The following is a 26,594-nucleotide window of genomic DNA, read 5'->3' as shown; positions in this document are numbered from 1 at the left end:
CTTCTATGCAATGACTTTTAAAGCCTTCTAAAATTCAGTTCCATAACTGACTTTGAATCAATGACATACTAAAATTTCAGAAAGATGACATGTGCACACCATTTCACAATTTTACTGGAGTCTTCATAGTAAATCAATAAAATAAACACATATTTAAGAACTAAAATAGCAATGTGCCACACAGTACAGTTTTTTAAAAACCTACCTGTGTTTTCTTCTTCTTGCGAATAGTCCTTTCCACAGAAGGGGGAGTTTCTGATCCAACAATATCAGCAATATCCCCAAGGCCAACATCATGACCATGTTTTGACCCACTTTCTTTCTTCGAATGAATGCCAAAAATATCTGACAAGATGTCAGTTTCTCCCTTTTCACTTTTTACAAATTGCACAATTTCAGCCGTAATGCCATGTTCTGTAACTTCAGCTTTCTCGGCTTCAAGGACATCATCATGGATTCCGAATTGTGTTGGATCCGGCATGTCTCCTAGAATTTTGGTAACTCTGATATTTTTGGCACCTTCCACTAGGCCACCCCCAAACACAGTACTCCAAAGAATCTGAAAAAGACCCCATACTACAGTGACAAGCATTTGGAAGAACCCTACAAACAGCATCCAGAAAAAAGAAACAGACACTTTTACCAGTTCTTTTACAGTCATCTTTCTCACTTTTCTGTACTGTTTCCTTAGGTTTTTTAATCTAATCATTTTAAAAATCATGGTAGCATTTTTCTTTACTGTAACACATGCCATTGCAAAAGCTGATGCTGATTCAAGGGAATTTTCTTCTCGCTCATCTTCTCCAACTTCCTTCACATAGCAAGTCTCATCCTCTCCCTCCCCTTCAGGTCTGTCAACTGTATCTGATTCCGAGATCTGAGATGCCAATTGCATTTCAAAAATTGTGTCCTCGCAGAAGTTTACAAAAAGTTCCATTTTCTCTTGTTCTCCACCTTCGTTTACAACATCAAAAATGAATTGTCTTTTTGATTCTTTCACTTGAGGCTTTTCCCATTGCGTCCTACTGGATTCACTGATTTCAAAATAAACTCGCTCTATCTTCTTCGCACCACCTATTATCTCAATGCGTCCCAGGTAAGGTTCAAAATAATTAAGGACACTTTCTGCTGGATCTAATAAAGTTTGAAGTCGCGAATCATTTGGCATGTGTTCTGAAAGGTTTGTTAAGAGCACTGCCACATTAAATCCAATATCTTTGGCTGGTTCATGAAATCTTTCAACAAAATCAACATAGTTAAACATGTCATTTTCATCAGCTTCCGCACAGGACAGCAGGAACTCAATCTCTGACTGTGTGTATTGCTTCTGACCTTCCATGGCTTTCTGGAATTCCTTCTTTGAGATTATGCCTTTACCTTCTGGGTCATACTCTTTGAAGGCTTCTGAGCTGGTTAAATCTTTCAATTTGAGAAACATGTCAAAGAACTTCAAGATCATTTCTACATTGCTAGATGATTCAACCAGAGTGTCCACCATCTGTTTTCCAATTGTGCCATTTACAACATTGCCTACAATGTAAATTTAAAAATTGTTATTTGGCTTATTTATAAATGCACTGAAAGCATATTTTAAAAATCATGATAATTTGTCTTTAGATATATATTTTTAATAAATATCTTTTTGGTTTAGTACCATTGATCAACAGTATTTTAATCTTAATTTATGCTCATCTCGTATTTAAGAGACATTTTACCCAAAATTATTATAGATGGCTTTATATAAATTATGAATATAAAATTATGGTGACATTTGAATTCCATACTAATGGAAGCAAGAACATTTAAAACAGATCCAACCTTCAAGTAGTGACAAGAGCATCACCACCATATCCTTCAGAAGATCCAGTAGCTCCTTCAGCAATTCAATCTGACTGGAATCCTACAGCACAAATAGAATAAAAATATAATATAATATAATATAATATAATATAATATAATATAATATAATATAATATAATATAATATAATATACTGGCAAATATATGTCTTGAGTAAATTGGAATGAGGAAACCACCTTTAGCAAGAATGTTGTATCAGATAGTGCTACTACTTTATGAAATGTCAGGAAGGTGAGTTGGAGAGCAGAGTATGCAAGTCTCCCACATGATGGGCTGAAGTAAAGACATGAAGAAAGGGACATATAACCAGAGGTTTAAAGGACTTGTACATCAATTGAGTTAGGACTTATGCAAGGTCCCATGCAGGAACCTGAACAGGTACTTTTGAATATAAGTGGGCAAGGCCATTGAGGAAGTGTTTTACAATGGCCAAAAGGAAGAGTGAACCTAACAAGAAGAGTCAATACAGTTATGGCTAGATGTGAGATTACAGCTAGATGTGCAAGCACTGAAGATATAGCCAACTCCAATCTAGCCAGGGAAAGAAGGGAGGAGAGAATTAATTCAACTGGGGAGTCCACAGGCCCTGTGCCTTTAAGATGAAGTTTTAAAATATTTTCTGCTTTGTGGCATAGTATTGCAAAGTTGAAGGGTTCCTTGATTCCAGGCAGATTAATTGGAGTCCAGGAGGCACAGCAGACATTAGTAGGATCTGCCCTTTGTTCAGAGATTGATGCTCCATGCTATTAGATGAAGGTGGGTCATGCTGGGGTGTAGGATGTAAACCTCATCTCTGGTTGGAAGATTAGGGTGGGCAGGAAGGTAGATGTAAGTGCTATCAAATAGGTGCAGTAACATAAACCATGGCTGGTGGGGCCATCAAGGGGCAATGAGAATATAGTTTGCTCTGCCCCGGAGTTACTTTATGCAGCATCCAAGGTAAGAGAAGAAGATGGAAACAGGCAAGTGAAGCCACTGTTCCAATCTAGGGGGAATGGATCTCTGAGAGAGCTCTGTTTGTGTGCTGCCCTGGCACAGAAGTGGAGTCATTGAAAGTTGTTGCAAACAGATTAAGCATAGGTTGGCCATGCAAAAGCTATGTGATACTATGTCAGGACTAACTCTCCATTGGTGGGATGGGGAAGTTCCTGTTAGAGAATCTGCAACAACAATGGATTGCCCTGAACACAGTCAGCCAAAATTAGTATGTGGTGGCAAAAACACCAATTCAATAACTAGAGAGGTAAGTCAATGAGTTTGTGGGAATCTATACCTGTCTGGTGATTTATGTAATTCTTCATTGCAATCTTGTCAGTGACTATGAGCACCAAAAGGGTTTGTCAGAAGAAAGGTACATGAGGCACTGAAAATGGCTTTGTGCCTGAGAAAGTTTGTATGGTCAGACTCACGAGCTGTTTATAGTGCACTGATTGGATGACTCCCTTGTGGACTCCAGGGTCCCTAGAGTGGGCACCACAAGGGAGTCATCCATTGTGACCATGGTGGTTGTTACCAGAGGTACAAAGAAAAGCCGGCTCCTCAGGTTCAACCGAGATTTTCACCAGTGAACCGCATGAGACTCAAGAGGGAATTGTGGGGAACCCTGACTGAGAATGACAAGAAGGGATGAAAATATCTAAGAACCAGCTTTGGATTGGATGCAAATGAAAGAGAGCTAAAGGTTTGACAGAAGTGGTAGCTGCCATTAGACCTAAATGTTTCTGAATGGTTAGTGCAAAATGACAGGGAGATGTATGTAGAGAAGGTTGTTAGAGTAATGGCACAGTCAAGAGATAGGTAAACTCTTATACCATAGGAGTCCAATATAGCACCTATTATCTCGATCAATCTTGAGGCTGGAGGGTTGTTGTTGTTGTTTTAAGTTGCCCATGAGACTGAAACATTCCATGACATCAAGTAAGGTTGTCAAATTGGTGGGTGAGCAGTTGGCGATAAAATGAGATAATCATCTAAATATTTAAAAAGTGATCTGTTGACTCGGATAAGCTGTTATGACTGCTGTACATTTTGAGAATACTCTTGTGGCCATAGATAGCCCAAAGGGAAGGACCCTGAACTGAAATGTGGAATTATGCATTCACTGGATCTCTGGATGCAAAACAAGCACCTTCATATAAAAGGGGAAGGATGGCATGGAATGAAATCATGCAGAAGTGACAATGTCTGTCAGATCTTGGTGTTGATGTCCGTCAGATCTTGCACTGGGCAGTCACCATCTTCCTTTAGTGAAGTACTGTGAAGTACCTGGAATAAAACCCCTGATGGAGTTGGGAAGCTGGCACCCTCTCAAGTGCTTTCTTTGCAAGCAAGGTGGGAAAGTTTGTCGAGAATAGGTGTGCATGTTGTGGAACATAGTTTCTGCACTCGTTCTGAAGTGTCATTGACTTTGGAGCAGAAGAAAGCATCCTCATCAAAAGGCAGATGTAGCCTCATGGGTCAGACCTGAAGACCAGAGCCAGCCATGTCTTCTGAGTGTTACTGCTCATGCAATGGCTTTTGAACCTCAGTCTGTCATATGACAAGCTGTGTAGATCTGCTGCTCAGCCTGAAAAACCATAGATCTTTTTTATCTCATAAGAAATGATGGTATTGTCCCATTCATGCCACATAGTTGGAGACTCAGAGCTGCAAGGCTGCTGTGGAATAAAACTGTCTTCCTAGTGCATCCAGTTTCCTTTATTCACAATCTGCAGGAGCTAGCAGAGGGCATTGTTTGGGTTACAGCGGGGTTGCCTCAAACACAATGGTTTGGTACCAGATGTTCAGCAAGAAATACTTAGATTGGATCCTATACATGTTTTCTTAGGCACTGATTTTCCTTTGTCCCAGGGATGTCTTGCAGCCTCTAAAAGAGATGGGAGTGCTGGTAATGCAACAGGGGGATGAGCATCACAATCAAGTCATAGACAGAATCTTTCAACAATGGTGCAAGCTGGTGTACCCTGGAAAAGATGCCATTTTGGCTACCAGTTATATATAAGGCTTCATGATATTGGACAGAGAGAGATGGCCTGTTGTTACCAACCCACTCTGGCAGTGTTGGGGACATTCAAACTAGAAGAGGGGAATGTTAAGAAACCAAGCCTGATAGGGAGACAAAGGAAAATACCTGAGCCTTATGAGGACAGGTCAGGTCTCTAGGACAGATGAGCAGGAGTACACATAACTTTTGGTGTTGGATTTGGTCCAAAGACTACCCATTCAGGCACATCCCCAAGTGAGTGGCCCAAGAGGTAAAGGAATGAGAAAGGCCCCATGGAAGTCTGTGTTGAGTAGATTGTGAATCTGATGGTTTATATAACATGGCAATAGGTGAGTGGCATTGTTCTGAAGAGTGTATGCACAATGGGTAAGCATGAGGATATGGAGGACAGTCCCAATCCCTATTTCCATGACTCAATGGAGAAGGTGAAGGTGAATAATCACATTCATGAAAAAGCAATCATGACCTTGAAAGTTAACAATGGATCCACAAAATGGATGAATATTGTTGATAGCCATACTGCATTCTTTGGAATAACATCTACACACATATTTCTCATCTTCATACCAACTACTAGACAGGTAGTAGTAGTTAGTTATAACCTTTATTGAAGTCTTCTCCACAACAATGGTGGGGTAGATGAGCTACATGCTATGGAATTTTGTATCTAGGAATTATGTGAGCAGCAAAGTGTCAGGGTCAAGGTAAGTTTCTTCAGGAACACAACCATACTCCAACTGCAGCTGAGCAGCTGAAGCATAATGAGATAACAGCTGAACTGACAGGCTAAGTAATGGGCAGCTGCTGTCAGAGTCAAAATCGAGGTACTGAACATCAGGCTCAGGATCCATGTTAGTCTTGGAAAACTGTGGAAAACTTGAAAGGCTGGAGTTTTTCCTCCACTTTGTTAGGTTAGCCTGAGATGAAAGCGAGGAACCCAAAGCCTCTTGTTGCACCTTTCTTTTATGTTCCTGTTTCATACATTCAACAGTTTCACCCACAGACTTTATCTTTTTGAAATACTTTAAATGTTGGTATCAAGACTGGTACTAAAGGAGGAGCTGATTTCAGTTTTGGTAACAGGATGTTTGGAGGCCTCTCAGAATACTGGGTCAGACGATTCCAAGATCAGAGAAGGGGAGAGCTGCAGCTCTGTTCTGTGTTTAGTGGATGAAGCTATTGGGAGGCAGGGGCTTGACATAGCAACAAGTTTCAGGAAATGACAGAATGCTTGCAGAATGAACCAATGAAATTGGAGCTGCTTGGGGCCTTGCCAAAGAGACAGAGGCCGGCAAAGCCTTCTCCCACAACAATGCTCTTAGGCATAAAGCATGGTTCTAATGGGCCTAACAGGTACTTGCAATATTGGCAGATTTGGACTATGTGTTGCTCTGGCCATCCTCTGATGGATGTTTATCCCCACCCTAATGGCCATAGGCTTACAGCCACAAATGGAAAAGCATCACATGAAGGAGGGAAATGAATGGGGGAAAGAGCAGGGCAGCAGAAGAAAAATAAAACCACCAAAATGAGAAAGAGTAGAGTACTAACAAAGAGAAGAATAAAGAAGCTGTTTGATCAGGCACAGGCCAATGACCAAGTATAGACAGGATTCTTCCTGAGGGATCTGCTTCAGCACTTGAAGAACAACTACAGAGGATAGATGGGAACTAGATTATACCCTGGTACTCTGGGGATGTGATTCCCACCAAAATGCTTTGAGGCAAAGTTCTAGCAGGTTCCAAATTAGAGTAATGAACAGGGCCAGAACCCATAGGTGAAACTGAACAAAGACCACAAAGGAAAAACAACATTCCAATGAAGTTTTAGGAGATAAATGCTTATAAAGTAGACATAAAGTAACACAACTAATAATATCTGTTACCAAATAGGTTAACAGATTTGTGGCTTTGCTGATTACAAAGATAATCTCTTAGCTCAAACTCTCAATGTATATTTTACAATATTTTATATTTATAATATACATTCAGCAAGGTTGCACCATGAGATTTACCTGTGAAAGTTTTATAGGATTTACCTGTGAAAGTTTCATTTGCATGTTGGCAAAAACATGAAGGAAGCCAACAACTGCGTCCCACAGTCTACTGTGAGCCAGGCTCTGCTGGTTTCCTATACAAGGACCCTGAAAATTATGAAAAATGCTTTAAATTTCATTTTCAAGTATCTCTTATTAGGTAAAGCATAAATTCATTAAGTATATGCATGTACAGTAATATATAAAGTATTCTAAGCCAAAAATAATTATTAAGTTTTGTATCAAAATAATTTTATATTAATTGAGGCAAATTGAGAAGGGGAATGGATGTGGAACAGAATGAAGGGGCGTGTATGGGTGTGTGAAAATAATGGGTGTGTGTATAAATGATTACTTGGATTCTTTCCAGTCTGGCTTCTGGCTCAGATATGGGACAGAAACTGCCTGGGTCACTCTGGTGGATGATCGACACTGGGAGATAGACAGAGGGAGTGTCACTCTGTTGATTCTCCTGGATCTCTCAGCAGCTTTTGATACTATCAGCTATGGTAACCTTCTGGGTGGCCTCTCTGGCCTGAGACTTGGGGACATGGTTATACAATGGCTCTGGTCCTATGTAGAAGGTGATTCAGAAGCACAGATGATGGCAGTTTGCAGGGGTGCCTTCTACCAGCTACAGTGGTATGCCAGCTGTGACCCTACTTGAAGAAAAAGTAGGGTCGGACCAGTCACTCATGCTTTGGTAACATCTAGGTTCAACTACTGCAATGCACTCTATGCAGAGCTGTCCTTGAAGACAGTTTGGAAGCTTCAGCTGGTCCAGAATGCTGCCATGAGGATGCTCATGGGCATAAGTCACCTCACAAGGACTGCACCCATCCTGCAGCTGCTTCACTGGTTACTTGTTTGCTTCTGGGTTAGATTCAACGTGCTGGTCTTGACTTTTAAAGTACTACATGCCTTGGGTTGGGGTCTCTGTCAGACTGCATCTGCCAATATGAACCTGCCAAGGCCCTCCATTCAGCATCCCAGGTTCTGCTCATGGCCCCACCATTAACAGAGATCTGATTGGAAGGGACAAGAGACAGGACCTTTTCAGTTGTGGCCCCTTGATTTTGGAACATACTCCTGGAAGAGCTCTGCCATGCTTGCTCCCCCAAGGTTCTTTAAGAAACTGTTGAAGATCTACCTTTTCAGAGAGGTGTTTTAACACTTTAGTTGTAAAGTGGGTTTTTAACTGACATATATCTGGTGGGTTTTTAACTTGTTAACTTTTAATGCTTTAATTTATAATTTTAAATGTTGGTTTTAACTGAGATCTGTTTTTTGTTGTTTTCTATTTTATAATTTTTATTTTGTTTTATGGTGTATTGGTTTTACTGACTTTGTTAGCCACTTCAAGCAGTAGATAGATAGATGAACTTTATTATGATCATAGATCAGACTGACCAAGCAGTAGTGTACTGGAGTAGTGTACTGGTATAAACATTTTAAATAAATAAAAGATAACAGCACAGTGAACAAAGCAATTGATGTATTAAAAGCTATACAGAGAGGAAAATAAGGATGATGAGGATACAGCTGCAGGAAGTCTATACAGTAAAAATGTAAAATTGGCAAGTTAGATTACTAGCTAACATCCAGACTGATGCTACACTAGCATAACAAACAAGTTGTATACATGCATGGTCACATTGCTGCATGGATGCTCAATGTTGCACAATCCTTGTGCTCTCTGTCTGCTTGTGCAGGCATCGCATTTGTAAAACAAGAGACAGGATGTAGGCATTTACTTCTGTGCAGTCTTCTCCCCAAGCTAGCATGCAACAGCTTGATCTTCTTTGCATCGTCCCCTGCAACATATTAGGACTAAGGAGGAGGTTTCACAGCATGAGGCATACCACAGGTTGCACATCTTATTGCACAAATGCACCATGTTGCGACAGCGCAAAAATAGCCTGGAACACAAGATCCCAACCCAATGGAATTAGCTACTGCAACTTGTTTGAGCAAGTGCAGCATTAGTCTGGATGTCAGCCTCTGTGTATAAGGGCTGGACTGATCTCTCTAGGAGTGGCTTTTTCCTATTACAAAATCATTTATAGCAATTGGACCATAAGGAACGATTCTTCCTGATCCTCTGGAATATGTTACTAAATGATGTTCCTGCAAGGGACCTATGACAAGGAGAAGTGTGGCCATTTTGAGGCCTCAAATCTCTTTCAAATAGGCTGTTGCTCAGACTTTGCATGTATTTCTTTGCTCATGTACTTCTATTGTGTTCATTGCCTACACAAACAAATCTTTTTATTTGAAAATGGCCTGAGACTCAAAACGATTTTGTTTTCTTTCCAGCTGAGGCCTCCTAGCCTCCACCAGCCTCAAGAAGCCAGACAAAATCTTAGCTATAATTATTTTTCTTATGTTTCGATCTATGTTTATACCTTTCTAAAAGCCTACAAATGCTGATATGCTTTAATAAACATCATCATCATCATCATCATCATTAGTATAATCAGGCTGTGCTAGAAAATTGATTTTATACTTTATTCTATCCACCCCACCCGTTCTGGGCCTTATTACTAAGATTTTGGAATCATCCCTGGCTACATGGAGTTTCTTAATTAGTATTTTTATTTCCCCTCAGAATTTGGAATTTTTTTGTATTTTCAAATATGGCCTCCGAACATCCTAATTGAAAATGGGGTGGCAGTAGTTTGAGACAACATAAATTTCTGGAGTGCTGCTCTATTATATTTGCAGGGAGTGGGAGGTAATTGCACCTCATGTCTGCCCCAGAATAAAGCAGGTGATGGAAAAGATTGGATTTTCTTTCCTCATCCTTGTAGCAACTAGCTACCTAGACAGAGGGTCTAGACAGAATAGAATAGCAGTTACAATAGAGTACTTCAAATCCTTTGTCTGCAAATATCAGTGCCCTTTCTGTATAAAGAACCACTTCTACAGCTGCTATTGATCATTATTTTTTCTGAAAGCAGAGTCAATCTTAAGCCCCTGTTGCCTTTAAAATCCATGTATCTATCTCACATCCACATCCATATACAGGTGGCCCTTGTTATCAGTGGGGGTTCAGTTCTGGGCTACCACCACGAATAACGGACATGTGGATAATGATACCTGAAGCCAATGGGAATTGGGGGGTTAGATTCCTGGAGGTAGGAGCGTGTACGGACCATGGTTCAGGTTGTGATCCAACAAACTGGTTCAGCCCAGTTCGGCCAAACTGCAGACCATTCTGGCAGTGCAAGGCAGCATCGGGGGGAGTGGGGCAGCAAGCGGCACCTTTAAAAGTAGTTGCTGGTCCTTACCAGTGTGACCGCCACTCCAGGCAGCTTCATGCTGCAGTGGCACTCCCCCCAGCAGCCCACGCATGATGTGGGTTTTTATTTTTAAAGGTGCCGCTTGATGCATGCCCCTCTTACCATTGGACCAGTCCACAGTTCGGTCAAACTGGGGCTGAACTAGTTCGCCAGACTGCAGACTGGTCTGAATTTGCACTGTGACCCAAACTGCAATCTGTGTACGCCCCTACCTGGAGGTAAAAAAAGGTGATAAGAAGCAATAAAAATGGAGAAATAAGTGGATTAAAGTACTGTGCCATGATCTGCAGGTGTCCATTTCCCCCCCAAATACCAAAAACTGCCAATGTTCTGTGAAAAATTGTGCAATTTTTCCCCCCAACTGAGAGCCACAAAATGATTTCTTTTAGCAAAATGGTGGCCAGAAATGACCTCAGAGGTTATTTCCTTGGAGATCATTTCCAGTCACTCTCAAACAACAGGTAAAATTCTAAACAGCCAGCGTGGTGTAGTGGCTAGAGTGCTGTACTAGGATTGGTGAGACCCGAGTTCAACTCCCCATTCAGCCATAATACTTGCTGGGTGGCTCTGGGCCAGTCACTTCTCTCTCAGCCTAACCTACTTCACAGGGTTGTTGTGAGGAGAAACCTAAGTATGTAGTACACCGCTCTGGGCTACTTGGAGGAAGAGCAGGATATAAAATGTAAAAAGTAAATAAAAATAAAATTTAATGCTATCGTATTTGCAGATGACAAGGCCCACCTGTAAACACACTATACAATCTAGAGGGAAAAAACCTACTTACCTGGATATATTCAGTAAGTGAATTAAAAATCTGCTTGGTTACAGCTAATGCTTTGGAGAAGTTACGTTGTCCAGATTCATCAATCACATCTTTCCCAGAGTAATACCAATAGAAATCACTGATTGATTCCTAAGAATAAATAATAGGTTCTTTCTCTATATATTTTTGTGAGGGAGTAGTTTCACAGAATCACATAAGAACATTCTAGAGATTGGATGACAAATTTTCTGTGAAGTACATGTAAACTTGTATATATTTGTATAGTTAATAGAACTCTGAAAATAACAATTAGTAGCAAGAGGCACATGCTCAGATTAATAATGAAGATTATAAAGTGTATGAAAGACTAATACATTTTATTATCTCATCCATTGTAGTATAAGTTGATATGTCGGTGATGCAATGCATGTAATAACTCCTCAACTCTCAACAAAAAGACCCTTTATTGCTCAAAAAGAGCCAGTCCTCAGTTAAACATAGCTTAGCTTAACTGAGGAAGGTGCGTTACACCAAAACTTTTTATATATGTATACCAACATTTAGTTTTTCTTTTTGCGCAATATAGGGTCTTTTTTGTGAGTCATCCATTATAGAAGTAGTACAACATATCAGCACTACGGTACTATCCTGCATTTTTACTAAGATTGGTACAAAAAGACAGCATCAATTTAGAGTCTTCTCAACCATTCAATCATCATGACCCATACCCAAAGGCATAGGACCCACCAGTGTTGGGAGTCTGTCTGCTGCACTTGCAGTTCTGCTCAGCAGTTGGGCAGAATGGATTTGCAAGTCTCTTCCTTGAGATCAGGCTGGATGGGCATAAGGCTGATGTCCCTGCCCTTGTATGCCAAATCAGATTGAAGTGTAATTAATAAAGTTGTGGCCTGTTTATTCATGCAGTGCAGTTTTGTTAGCTTCCTTATTTTTCCCACACTCCCACTGAGAAGTATAATAGTAGTAGTAGTTTTTAATTCCATTTCTCACTCAATAAGCCTCTAGGCCCAACACTCAGAAAGATGCAAGCAAATATAAATCATTTATATTTTTTAAAATATGTATGCTGCAGTATGCATGCTGACAGTGACTAGGAGTTACAGAAGGAAATCAGGGAGGCGTCAAAGAGAGACAGGGTAATAATAATGGGCGACTTCAATTAGCCACACACAGACTGGGTAAATTCACAGGTAATGACAAAGAGGTCAGATTTCTAGATACACTGAATGAGTGTGCCCTAGAACAGTTGGTAATGGAACCAACCAGAGAGAATGCGGCCTTGGACTTAATCCTGAATGGCATCCAGGACTTGGTGTGTGATGTTAGTGTCATTGAGTGTTTAGGGTACAGTGAACATAGTGCGATCAAATTCAGCATACAGCTATATGCAGGGAGAGAATCACCAAGGAAGTCTAACACAGACAATTTGAATTTCAGAAGAGAAAACTTTTCTAAAATGAGGAGTTTGGTGAAAAGAAAACTGAAAGGGAAAATCAGGACAGTCACTTTGCTCCAGAATGCATGTAGTTTATTTAAAATCACAACAACAGAAGCTCAGTTGGAATGTATACCAAAAAGGAAGATATGTTCCACCAAGACCGGAAGGATGCTAGCATGCCTAACAGGTAGAGTCAAGGAAGTTATAAAGGGGAAGAAGACTTCCTTCCAAAATTGAAAGGCCTGCCCAAATGAAGAGAACATAAAGGAACACAAACTCTGGCAAAAGAAATGCAAGGTGACAATAAGGGAGGTGAAAAGAGAGTTTGAGAAACATTTAGCTAAAAGCATCAAGGGGAATAACAAAAACTTCTTTAAATACATCAGAAGCAGGAAACCTGCCAGGGAGGTGGTGGACCGTTTGACAATGAGGGAGTGAAAGGGATTATTAAGGAGGATGAGGAGGTTGCAGAAAAGCTAAATAAGTTCTTTGCATCTATCTTCATGGCAGAGAATACTGAGTGTATACCTGTTCTTGAACCAGGCTTCTCAGAGAGAGAGGCTGAAGAACTGAGTCAGATAGAGGAGACAAGAGAAGACATTCTAAACTGTCTGAAAAAATTTAAAACTAGCAAATCGCCAGGGCTGGACAGCATCCAACCAAGAATCCTTAAAGAATTCAAATGTGAAACTGCAGCCTCCTTACAAAAATATATACCTTATCCCTACAATACGGCTCCATACCGGAGGACTGGAAAGTAGCAAACGTCTGTTCGAGACAAATTGATGGAAAACATTCTTAAGGATAAAATTGTTAAGTACATAGAAGAACAGGCCCTGCTGGGGGAGAACCAGCATGGCTTCTGCAAAGGTAAATCTTGCCTCACAAACCTTTTTTGGAGTTCTTTGAGAGTGTCAACAGGTGTGTGGATAAAAGTGATCCAGTTGACATAGTATACCTAGACTTCCAAAAAGCTTTCGACAAAGTTCCTCATCAAAGACTCTTGAGAAAACTTAGCAGTCATGGGATAAGGGGACAAGTACACGTGTGGATTGCTAACTGGCTGAAGGACAGGAAAGAGAGGGTAGGTTAAAAAAATGGAAGGTTTTCACAATGGAGGGAAGTAAGAAGTGGGGTCCCCCAGGGATCTGTACTGGGACTGGTGCTTTTTAATTTATTCATAAATAATCTAGAAGTTGAGGTAAGCAGCGAGCAGTGAAGTGGCCAAATTTGCAGATGACACCAGACTATTTAGGGCAGTGAAATCCAAAACAGATTGTGAGGAGCTCGAAAAGGATCTCTCAAAACTGGGGGATTGGGCAACAAAATAGCAAATGTGGTTCATTGCTGGCAAGTGTAAAGTGATGTATATTGGAGCAAAAACCCCCAAATTCACATATACGCTGATGGGATCTGAGCTGTTGGTGACTGATCAGGAGAGGGATCTTTGGGACATGGGGGACAGTTCACTGAAAGTGTCTACTCTTTGAGAGTGCCTTCTTCTGCATGATCCCCACCACATGTTAAGATCATCTAAGGAGGTCTGTCTTCAATTACCACCAACATGACTGGTGGCGACTCACAGGCAGGTCTTCTTTGTAGCTGCTCCTGGGAGTGGAATGCACTCCCAGCAGAAATCCATAATCTGAGTTCTTTATTGGCCTTCAGGAAAGCTCTTAAGACCTATCTGTTTGGCCTGGCCTTCCAGGGGTTTTAAACAGTTTTTAAACCATAAAGGTTTAGCTTGGTTTTCCAGGGTTCTAAAAACTGTTTTAATTGTTTTAATAATGGTTTTATGTTGTTTTTACAGTGTTTGATTTTAATAGTTAGTTTTTTTAGTTTTGTTTTAATATAAACTGCCCTGAGCCATTTTTGGAAGGGCAGCATATAAATCAAATCAAATAAATAAATGCATACATGCATGCATGCATGCATACATACTCAATGTGTGGCAGATGAGAAAAAGGCCAATTCCATGCTAGGGATCATTAGGAAGGGGATTGAAAATAAAACTGCAAATATTATAATGCCCTTATACAAAACTATGGTGCAGCCACACTTGGAGTACTGCATACAATTCCGGTCACCATACCTAGAGAAGGACATTGTAGAACTGGAAAAGGTGCAGAAGAGGGCAACTAAGATGATCAGGGACCTAGAGCACCTTCCTTATGAGGCAAGGCTACAACACCTGGGGCTTTTTAGTTTAGAAAAAAAGATGACTGCTGGGAGACATGATAGAGGTCTATAAAATCATGCATGGTGTGGAGAAATTAGATAAGAGAGAAATTCTTCTCCCTCTCACATAACACTAGAACCAGAGGTCATCCCATGAAATTGATTGCCAGGAAATCTAGGACCAACAAACGAAACTACTTTTTCACACAACACATAATCAACTTGTGGAATTCTCTGCCACAAGATGTGGTGGTGACAGCCAACAACCTGTATGGCTTTAAGAGGGTTTTGGATAACTTCATGGAGGAGAGGTCTATCAACGGCTACTAGTCTGAAGGCTATAGGCCACCTCCAGCCGCTAAAAACCAGTTGTAGGGGAGCAACAGCAGGAGAGGGGGCAAGCCCTCACCCCCTGCCTGTGGGCTTCTCAGAGGCATCTGGTGGGCCACTGTGTGAAACAGGATGCTGGACTAGATGGGCCTTGGGCCTGATCCAGCAGGGCTGTTCTTATGTTCTGTCCAATAGACACTCAAAGCTGCTTACAAGGAAACCACTTAACAAAATCCCACAATTAGCACAATCAACAGCATAATTAAAACCACAAAAGACAGGAGGAAGAACAAGACTGAACAGTGTCATGGAAGCTCTAAGAACAGAGGAAATAGAAGAAGATAGAACTATCCAAAGTCAGAGATGAAATAAAAATTTATTATTCTCCATCTTACCTGAAGACGCAAGAGATAATCAACTGTGCTAATAATAATATTAACTGTTGTAGTATTTCCCATCTGAGTGCGTAGATAGTTTTGAAAATCTGAAATGAGAAACAATTTAAAGTTACAAATAAATGAAAAATATATATTAGAAAAATATTCATAAATATGTCCATATTTGGGTTCATATAGAAAATGAAAAATATGACTTGTTCAATCATTTTGAGGGGATTATCTTTATAACTGCAGGTGATAATGCCACATTTAATAAATATGCCAAATTTAATATTTCTTAAGTAAAAGCTGTCAGAAACAACGGATGACATCCTGGCTAAATTACTCAGTGGAAGTCCTATTGAAATTAAGTAGTCTTTTAGAGTAACTCCTGAGCAGTACTATTGAGTAACTTGGTTTGGATGTCAGCCACTATTTACAATTTGTGTATGCTCTTGCATAGTGTATTGTGTCAGTTATTAGGTATGTGAATTTTATAGTAGCAATTGATTTCTACTTAGAAAAAATCTACATGTTAAAATGTTTTAAAGAGTTCTGAGGTACCATTTCATCTGAAAAACTTTGAATTAATTTTATTGGCAAAATCACTGAAAATCCGTTTAAATAGAAGCACTGTATTGTGTTTTGCCTCCAAAAAAGTATTTTAATGAAACTATTATTGGAGCCTACTTACCATTGTTATGACCTTCACACAGCAGTTGTAAAAATCTAAACAGATCTTTAGTAAACTCATCATTCTGTAGTACTTTCTCACCTTGAAAATATACAGTACAATGAATTATACAATCATCAGTCATTTTTGAAAACATGCAGAACATATATTGTCTTCCAACAGCATCCTTCAAACTAAGTGATTTTAATAAAAAAGCAAATACTGTAAGCTGATTTACAGTAATTTTTAAAAGAAATATATTGGAGAGAATGATAAAAACAAACTATGAAACAGAAAAAGCAAAACCAAAATATTTAGCACTCCAAAGCATTCATGATCAAAACTACAGGACTAAAGATCTAATAGATAAATGGTTAGTCATTAATCAAACCATGCCTTAAATATGAAAGACACTTCTTTAATTAAGCATCAAATTGTTTCTCCAAGCTCAACACGCAACCTGCTGCAGACCATGAAACTAAACCTAAAAGATGTCTGGAAAGATGCAATTAAAGAAGATTTCTTTCTGTATTTGCAACACACAATAGCATCAAAAGCTGTAAACCCAAACGTACCACGCTCACGTACGATGACTGTGGATCAAAGAAAAATAATAAGAATACAGGATAAGAAAGTTGTAAGTTACATGTTATTTTTTGTTTAAATGTTTCTCTTGGAAACTAAAAAAAAGCATAGTAGTTAAATACTAAATTATTTTAAGGCAGCTATCAACAAAGGAAACCACGGCCTTATAAGTCCTGACCATTTTGGTTTTAAAAGGGAAGAGAAAGAAAGAAAGAAAGAAATGTAATCCTTATGTGAATTAGAAGTATCACATTGATTATACTTACGTGTTCCTTCTTCAGTAACCATTCCAAGGCCTTCTGCTTTATTTTGTCTCTCAAAGGCATTCAAGTCAAGAACACTTGTAACAACAACAACAAAAGACAATTCAGAAAGGATTGCTGTATCTAATAGCAACAGAGACCCTGAATTGCTGGCATATATGTTTACCAATAAACAAAGCATCCCAACAGTAAAAGTAAATTGTAAATGTTTATACATATTAAATTTGAAGGCTAGAACCACTGGATTCAGTGGCAAAGGTTTCACCTCTAAAGGATCAAGGTTCCCTCCTAAATCTAATCTTGCTTCATATATTCTTTCTATTGATATCAGCAAAAGCTATATGTGAATGTTGGGAGTGAAAAAAAATAACCTAAACCACTTTCACAATACTTAGTTTTTCCTCTTCTTTCCCCTGAATCACCCTTAGAGCTAACCTCTTTTCATATTTTTGAAATGTCTACCACTTGGTAGAAGACATAACATTCTTTCAAAATTCCAAATATTTTTTTAAATGTAATGGCTGACATCCTAATAAAATACCAGTACTAAATCAGATATGGCACAGCAGGGAAATGACTTGACTAGCAAGCGAGAGGTTGACAGTTCAAATCCCCACTGGTATGTTTCCCAGACTATGGGAAACACCTATATCGAGCAGCAGTGATATAGGAAGAAGATGCTGAAAGGCATCATCTCATACTGTGCAGGAGGAGGCAATGGTAAACCCCTTCTGTATTCTACCAAAGACAACCACAGGGCTCTGTGGTCGTCAGGAGTCAACACCGACTGGACGGCACACTTTACCTTTACTACATCACATGCACCTGTGCTGCACATGGGTTCCACTAACACAGCATCAGCACTTCTGCAGGGTGGTGTGAATTTTGAGGACCTACCTTTCACCTGGAAGGGCTCTGTGTCAACTGAAAATATGTTATTGAGAGCTGTACAACCCTCAGGGATATATTTTTGGATGGCACTGAAAGAGTCAGGGGGAAGGGGAAGTAGCCGAAACTCCCCTCGCTCCATGAGCACTGGTACTTGTAAGTCTGGAACTCACCTGCAGCATCTCATGTAATACCAGTTCTTTATTAGTCAGAATGTTGGCCATTTTCTATACTTAAGGCTTATTTAATTAAATAAATAAGTAAGGATTTATTTATTAGGAGTTAGGATAGATTGATAGGGCTGGGACAAAACATAATTCAACCCAGTTTCATATACTGGCTTCTTCCTACCCCCACCCAAAGCTGTTTCATGTTCCTGAAGTGGTTATTTTCTATCAGTAACCACTTTGTGGGCAAAAAGAAATGCATGCCTTTTGCATGTGTTTTACATCAAGCAAATGGCACGCAGCAAAAGAGTTAACTTCTTCTTCCTTCATGCTGTGGTCCAATTCAAGACTGAGCCCCCTGGAGCTATTTATTTAGCAAGAAGAAACACTTCCAATTGGAATCATGTCTCTTAGAAGCATATTTGTGGCCATGTCTGGGTTGACCCTCAGTGTATTGTTTTCATGTTCTGGGAGGAAAGACACAAACACACACATACACACACACAATTGCCTAGACTAGGGCTGCGAGTTGTAGTTCAAAAATAGTTCTGGTCCTAAGTTGTGCAGCACTGGCCTAGACCATAAGTCATCGTAACAAACATAACAAACACAGTTGTGAACATATAAGGTTATGCAATAAACATTCATTTATAACAGTTAATGTACAACATATGCATTCAAGTAGATTAGATGCAGCATCTCCATCATGAAGGGAAATGAAGCTACCTTTTCAATTACCCTATCTCTGTTGTCAAGAGTTTTCTGTTGAGTGGATGAACAACAAAGATCAGCATGAAGCTGTTGATGCCACAGAAACTAAACTACTCTTTAAATACGAAAGTTATTTTGCAATAAGGTGTGAGAAGTTCTGAGAACCTTTAAAAGGGGAAAGTGTGCGGGTGAGAGGGAGTGCACATACCAGTGTCAAATCCCCTTACAGAATTCAAAAAGCAGCCTAGCATTCTGTGGAGGCACTTCCTGAGGAAAATTCAGGAGAGTGTGCACCCCTCTGGATCACGGTCAATATATTTCTCCAGAATGGTAGCTAGGGAGAGTAGGAATTTTGTGGTGCAGCACTGACAATATATTACTAGGAGGAGAAGCGCTCTTACTCCCAGACCTTGGAGCACTGGTCTGTGGCCTCCTAAGTCCAGGGAGGCCTCCAGATGTCCTGGGGGGCCTCTTGTGCTGCTGCCCCTCTGCTGCCTGCACCCACCACTGCCCTGGCTGCCATGCCACTCCTTGCTATTTTCGCTGCCTTTTTGCAGCTGCCATGTGCATGGCTGGGGGGTGATCCGAGCAGGCCTCGGCCTCCCCCGAGGTGGTGGTGGGCACAGTGGCTGGTGGGCCTGTCCGTCCGGGCCTTAGCACCTGTGGAGTGGGAGTACCGAGCCATTGCAAGCCCGTGATGTCACTATAACTATAAGAAGATTTTGTGCAGGGAGGGCAATTTGCTCTCTAAATAATATAAAATCAGCCTTCATTTTTCCATTTGTTGACCCATTCATCAACAAATTCTAATTAAGTTGACTGATCCATACATCCAATTGATTGTTGATCCACATCAACAAATTCTAATTAAGTTAATAAAATATGCAAAAATATCGCTCTAAATTAATTCTTAGATTATCTGCCAATTCCACCAATCAGCTGTCAGTTTTAGAACCAGTTAGCACACGAAAGCTGGTCTCATTTTTTGCTGTACAATGTTTCTAAACCATCGTCAAGTATGGGATCACACAGAAAAATGTCAGTGTGAACCAGGATATTCACAGAAAAAAGGAACAAAAATTTCTGTGGTCATAATGTGTGGGTGGTGTAACTGTAGTAACTACAACTGTAGTAATTGCTACTGACCAGAACTTGCTAAACCATTTACATTCCAGTTCACACTGACATTTTACCATTCAATCAGGAGACACGACATGGAGAGAGAAAGAAAAGTGTATCACTTGGACATGGAAATAGTCTACAGATGCAATTAAAAGTATAAGGTTATGGTTTAGGTCCTTACCTACAAGACTGCATTAAGCCTGAAAGACTTTGAAAAAATCCTGCATCTTTTTTCTCTTTTAGATAGTCCAACATTTTCTGAAAATAAACAGGAGATAAATATATATTGAAACAAGCTAGAGCTTTTTATGATACCAAGAACACATGTGTTCTTTGTTTATATTTACAGTAGTATCCCTAATATGACATACACTTAAAGAACAACAGGTTACTCATAAGAACAGCCCTGCTGGATCAGGCCCAAGGCCCATCAAGTCCAGCATCCTGTTTCGCACAGTGGCCCACCAGATGCTGCTGGAAGCCACAGACAGGAGTTGAGGGCGTGCCCTCTCTCCTGCCATTACTCCCTTGCAACTGGTACTCAGAGGCACCCTGCCCTTGAGGCTGGAGGTGGCCCACAGCCCTCCGACTAGTAGCCATTGATAGACCTCTTCTCCATGAAGTCATCCAAACCCCTCTTAAAGCCATCCAGGTTGTTGGCTGTCACCACATCCTGTGGCAGAGAGTTCCACAAGCAGATCACGCATTGTATGAAAAAGTACTTCTGTTTGTTGGTCCTAGACCTCCTGGCAATCAATGTCATGGAGTGACCCCTGGTTCTAGTGTTGTGTGAGAGGGAAAAGAATCTCTCTCTCTCCACTTTCTCCACGCCATGCATGATTTTATAGACCTCTATCATGTCTCCCCGCAGTCGTCTTTTTTCTAAACTAAAAAGCCCCAGGTGTTGTAGTCTTGCCTCATAAGAAAGGTGCTCCAGGCCCCTGATCATCTTGGTTGCCCTCTTCTGCACCTTCTCCAGTTCAACAATGTCCTTTTTAAGATGTGGTGACCAGAATTGTACGCAGTACTCCAAGTGTGGTCGCACCATAGTTTTGTATAAGGGCATTATAATGTTAGCCGTTTTATTTTCAATCCCCTTTCTAATGATCCCTAGCATGGAATTGGCCTTTTTCACAGCTGCCGCACATTGAGTCGACACTTTCAACGAGCTGTCCACCACAACCCCAAGATCCCTCTCCTGGTCCGTCACCGACAGCTCAGATCCCATCAGCATATACTTGTAGTTGGGGTTGGCCTACAAAGCCCAACATATACTCGCCTTTGGTTGTTCTAGTGGTCATCTGTACTTCTGCACAAATGGGCTATGCTCCTGTGCAGAGACCTCATCGGAACCCAACAAGCTTAATTCTCCTGCTTTGGGCACAGAGCCGTATCTAGGGAAAATAGCACCTAGGGCAAGCACTGAAATTGCTCCCCCCCACCCAGTCCAAACATCTGACACCCATCTTTCAGATAACTTTACCATAATATTAGCTCAAATACAGGTATTTATTTTATTTTATGTTTTTAATATCCTGCTCTTCCTCCTCCTCCTCCTCCTCCTCCTCCTCCTCCTCCTCCAAGGAGCCCAGAGCGGTGTACTACATACTTAAGTTTCTCCTCACAACAACCCTGTGAAGTAGGTTAGACTGAGAGAGAAGTGACCGGCCCAGAGTCACCCAGCAAGTATTATGGCTGAATGGGGATTTGAACTCAGGTCTCCCTGATCCTAGTCCAGCACTGCGTCACCTTACAAGGGATATATACAATCATTCAGGTATGTTTGCCAGGAAATCTAGATTGGGTCCTGCTCCCCTGTGTGCTTACTGCTGTGTAAAGCCAGAAGCTGCCCTCTGCCATAGTTTCCTTAACTGATTGATGAAACCCATCTACTTTTTCCCCGGATAAAGCTATTATTAAAGCGTTTGTTGGTCCTAAACCTCCTGGCAATCAATTTCATGGAGTGACCCCTGGTTCTAGTGTTATGGGAGTGGGAGAAGAATTTCTCTCTATCCACTTTCTTCACACCATGCATGATTTTATAGACCTCAATCATGTCTCCCAGCAGTCATCTTTTTTCTAAACTAAAAAGCCCCAGGTGTTGTAGTCTTGCCTCATAAGAAAGGTGCTCTAGACCCCTGATCATCTTGATTGCTCTCTTCTGCATCTTTTCCAGTTCTACAATGCCCTTTTTTAGATGTGGTGAACAGAATTGTACGCAGTACTCCAAGTGTGGTCACACCATAGTTTTGTATAAGGGCATTAAAATATTAGCAGTTTTATTTTCAAGCCCCTTCCTAATGATCCCTAGCATGGAATTGGCCTTTTTCACAGCTGCTGCACATTGAGTCATCACTTTCAACGAGCTGTCCACCATGACCCCAAGATCCCTCTCCTGGTCAGTCACTGACAGCTCAGATCCCATCAGCGTATACTTGAAGTTGGGGTTTTTCGTCCCAATGTGCATCACTTTACACTTGCCAACCTCCTCACTGTCTTAGCCTACACTTGTCAAATACCTCACTCCTGTGGGATTCTTGGATTGATGACCCAGCTGCCGATTCGCTGGCGCATTCATCCTTGCTAAAAACAAATATACAAAAGGATGCTGCTAGGCTGGAGGAGGGAACTCCAATGGTTTTGGAAGTGGACTCAAAACCCCTGTTCGAGGCATTAATTGCTCACCGCAGTGAAGTCCCCACTAAGTCTCTGGCAGAAGAGATTGCAGAGGTGGAAAATAGTGTTCAGACTACCCCATCTCATTCTCCTTGGGCGGCAAATGTGCCTGCGTCTTTGCTGCACAATGAGATGGGACCTCCTTCGCTTTTGATTAATGAAGGACCTAGTGCATCTGAAATGACAGCTGAGGTTCAAACGAGCACCATTTTAACTTCAGTTAGAGCCAATTGACTTGAAACAACTAATGAAGGTCTGAGTTTCCTGTATTGGAATACTGCTGGTCTACGATCAAAGCTGGATTTGGGAAACGTTCTTTCTTATATTAGCAGTTTCCATATTCTAATGCTGCAGGAAACTCGGGCAACCCAAGAATTCCCTTTGGAGAATTATACTTCCTTTGCCTTGATGGCAGTTAAGGAGAATGCTAAGAAAGGCAGACCAAAAGGAGGTCTAGCTGTTTATATTAAAACATCTATTAAAGCTGAAATTTCTAGGCTCCCTTTTCTTGATCAACTCGCTATGGCAGTTGTACTTAAGTTTAAGACAGTTAGTTTATTAATAATAAATGTGTATATTCCTCCCTTATACCAGCTAGAGAGGATTAAGACCATTTGGTCTAAAATGAAGACTTATATTAAGGAATGTCAAGACGCTTCTCCTAGGTCTTTTGTAATCATTGCTGGGGATTTCAATGCCAGGATAGGACCTAATGATCTGAAGCTATTTGATAAATATCACCAATGCCCACCCGAAATTGTAACTAATGTTCCATTATTCCGTCGTCTGTACAAAGATTTGGGTTGCAACTTCCAGGGACTCAATCTTAAGCTAACTTTCGATCTACTGGGCCTTTTTATTCTTAATGGTGCTACAGCTGACGATTACCCAGCAGAATATTCTCACTGGTCAGGCACCAGACACTCATTGATTGATTACATAGCAATATCTCGAGCTTTAACTCCTTATGTAGGGAGATTTAAAATAGATGACTATTTAGAAAGTGACCATCTTCTGGTTACACTCCATTTGATAACTATTGATCAAGATATCATGGAACCTCCTGGTTACTTAGGGTTATCTAATGCAATCCATCCCAGCCGACTTAAATGGACCTCTCAGTTAAATGAACGCATTACTAATCACTTAAAGACTGAGGTTTGCATGCAATATGATAGATGCTGCAGATAGCCATATTTAAATGGAAAATTATAATAGCTTAATATGCTCTTTTTACCCAATTCTAACTGTTAACAATTTTAAAAATACTAATCCCCATGTTGGATTTTCCCAGCCGTGGTTTGACTATGAATGCCGTGCAGCAAAAACGGATCTTGTTAACTCTTATAATCTCTACCGATCTAATTCTAACCAGGTCACTTCTCAAGATCTGATTGCAAAAAAAAAAGATTTTATAAAACTTTACTTCCCCCCCACCCCCCCAAAAAAGGAGGCTAAAAGGTCAGATTGGCAGCGCCTTATCTTTGCAGTGCAGGCTAAAAATGTATCTTTGTTCTGGTCTTTGGTATCATCTTTTCTTAAATTTAGACCTTCCCCGCCATCTGTTTATATTCCTGTTAGAGAATGGACTGAATATTTCCATGCTCTATATGCTAGAGAAGGAACAACTACGACGTTTTCATGAATAGAACAGGAATTGGATCCTAGTTTATTACCTGACTGGACCCCTGTATCATGCACAGAGATTGCCTCAATAGTGAACCAGTTTAAAACTGGTAAGGCCCCTGGCTCAGACAATTTGCCGGTGGAGGCCATCAAGAATAATATAGATTGGTGGCTGCCGGTACTAGCCTCTTTGTTTACAGCTATTGACCAGATGAACTCGCCCCCTAGTAAATTGGGATTGGTGATTGTAATTCCTATACACAAGAGAGGCCAAAGACATTTTCCATCAAATTACCGCCCTATTAGCCTCCTTAATGTAATTGGTAAAATGTATGCACTCCACCTACTCAGCAAATTCCAGGACTGGATGGATAAAGAGCAGGTGCTGGCTGATGAGCAGGCAGGCTTTAGGGCTAATCACTCTACTATTGAGCATGTTTTAGTCTTAAAACATCTAGCAGAGAAATATTCTAATTTACCCCATTCCACTCTTTTTGCTGCCTTTGTGGATTTTAAATCAGCATTTGATTCCATATCCAGAGATAAATTATGGGAAAGGTTGTTTAATTCCTCTATTGATCGACGTTTGCTACTTTTAATTTATAAACTTCATAAGAATTCATGTTTGAAGGTCCGATGCAGTTCAGCTGGAATACTCACTAAGGAAATTCCTACCTTTCAAGGAGTGAGGCAAGGCTGTATACTTGCTCCAGCTCTTTTTAATTACTACATTAACCCTATCATGGATTTTATTACTAACCCATCTTTTCATCCACCTAAATTGGCCAATAGACAGATTAATATTCTGCTTTATGCTGATGATGCAGTGATTTTATCTCAGACTCCTGTTGGGCTTCATAGATCGCTTCGCTCTCTGACTACCTTTTGCCATGAATATGCTCTGGAAATCAATTATAGCAAGACCAAAATTCTGGCCTTTGCTAAGCGCCCGAAGACCTTGAATTGGTCTTTGGCTGGACATAAATTAGAACAGGTTAAGACCTTTAAATATCTAGGGGTTGTTTTCCAGGCCTCCCCAAAACACCAAGCACATCTGCAATATGTTACCCAAAATGCACGTAAATCGGCATTGGCCATTCAATCATATTTCCATCAAGATGGGGCTCAATTTGTACCAGCTGCTCTTAAGTTATTTATGGCCAAAGCCTGCCCTCAGTTGCTCTATGGGTCACAGTTGGGCCTGTATACTAACTGCGCACCTTTAGAGGTAGTTCAGATAAAGTTTTTGAGATCTATTTTACAGATTCCGAGATGTGTTCCCAATGTAATATTGAGGGTGGAAACTGGTATGCCTAAGGTGGAAACCCAGATGTGGTTTTCCATTTTGAGCTATTGGTTAAGGTTGTCCTTTCTCTCTACAGGCCTTGTTCACCTAATTTTTATTGATAATTTTAATTCTAGTTGGAAGCTGTCAACATCCCGTCAAATAGGTTTATATGGCTTTAGTCCGGACGTTCTATTAGAAATAGGTTTCTCTCGTGCAAAACTGATACTAAAGCAGTGGATCTATGATATGGAAATGCAGATTGATCGATCTCTAATCTCCAAAAAAGTTTTTCTGGGATTACAAATGTATAACAGTAAACCTGTGAACTACTTGGATAAGATTACGATTACTAAGTATCGCAGGATGTTTACACTGGCCAGATTTAATGTGCTACCTTCAGCTGAACTAGAAGGTAAATTTAAAGGGATACCAAAAGAGCAGAGATTATGCCCTTGCGGTTTTGGAGAAAAGGAGTCTATTTTTCATATTCTACTCCGCTGCCTCTTTTATAGGGACTCTCGATCTCGTTATATTTCCCCATTATTGGCTGATTTCCCAGGACATACAGATGTTTTCTACATCAACTATCTGCTCTCAGATCAGAAGGAGGAAGTAACAATTAAAGCTGCTAAGTTCTGTGAGGCAGCTAAGAATGTTAGACAACAGATGGTAAACCAGATTATGTAAACTGGAAACTGCTGATCAGGATGAGATAATACCGGATCTTTGAATATATTATTATTATATTGGTTTTATATATAAAAACCCAAATTTGCTGCCCAGATTGTTCAGTATTGAAACGGAAAGTTCTTGGACAGGGACAGTAGCCTGATGTACCACTGGAACTGAAGGGGGCGGTTTGCGACACTCGTATCAATCCCTAGAGGAGTGTTGTGGCAAGCGGAACGCAGCCTCCCTTCTGAGTGTGAGGGGGGTTCACACCAACCCCTCATCGTTATGGGTTTTCCATACGTGGGGCCTTCTGAGAAATGGGACTCATAGCAGGTTCAAGCATAGTCCAAATAGTCAGACCGATAGTCCATTCAGTACCGATTGCACGATCCAGAGTCCCGGTGCCACGCACCATAAGAAGGCTCAACGTCAATGAAGGGAGAGCGATATTCCGCTGCCCAGTACTGATCTGGATATGATTGATCATGACGGTCCCAAGACTGATCCTGTCTGTAAGTCGAGGAGCGTTCTTCCGAGCCCCAACGGGCACCACGGTCTCTAAGAGGGACACTCTCTTGGTGCTTTCGAGGGGGTGACCGGCACCTAGGCAGCCACAATG

General features: G+C 40.7%; 1 protein-coding gene across 23 annotated transcripts in view; it reads right to left on the bottom strand.

The window, feature by feature from the left end:
• RYR3 (ryanodine receptor 3) overlaps window positions 1-26,594 on the bottom strand; it is a 644,727-nt gene that overhangs the window by 55,705 nt on the left and 562,428 nt on the right. For 19 of the 23 annotated variants that reach the window (XM_053280309.1, XM_053280383.1, XM_053280318.1 and 16 more), the window contains 9 exons: window positions 19,895-19,971; window positions 16,829-16,902; window positions 16,553-16,570; window positions 15,999-16,079; window positions 15,323-15,411; window positions 10,985-11,113; window positions 6,902-7,006; window positions 1,819-1,900; window positions 206-1,530 (listed from right to left, as the gene is read on the bottom strand). In XM_053280309.1, the coding sequence (XP_053136284.1) occupies window positions 206-1,530; window positions 1,819-1,900; window positions 6,902-7,006; window positions 10,985-11,113; window positions 15,323-15,411; window positions 15,999-16,079; window positions 16,553-16,570; window positions 16,829-16,902; window positions 19,895-19,971 (1,980 nt within the window). The remainder of the gene's footprint in view (window positions 1-205; window positions 1,531-1,818; window positions 1,901-6,901; window positions 7,007-10,984; window positions 11,114-15,322; window positions 15,412-15,998; window positions 16,080-16,552; window positions 16,571-16,828; window positions 16,903-19,894; window positions 19,972-26,594) is intronic. The other 4 variants (XM_053280347.1, XM_053280392.1, XM_053280498.1 and 1 more) reach the window with 1 other exon arrangement.

Source organism: Hemicordylus capensis, chromosome 1 (assembly GCF_027244095.1).
Source record: "Hemicordylus capensis ecotype Gifberg chromosome 1, rHemCap1.1.pri, whole genome shotgun sequence".
In the NCBI taxonomy this organism is placed as follows: Eukaryota; Metazoa; Chordata; class Lepidosauria; order Squamata; family Cordylidae; genus Hemicordylus; species Hemicordylus capensis.
Note: the sequence above shows the minus strand (reverse complement) of the source record. Positions and strands in the feature narration are given on the sequence as shown.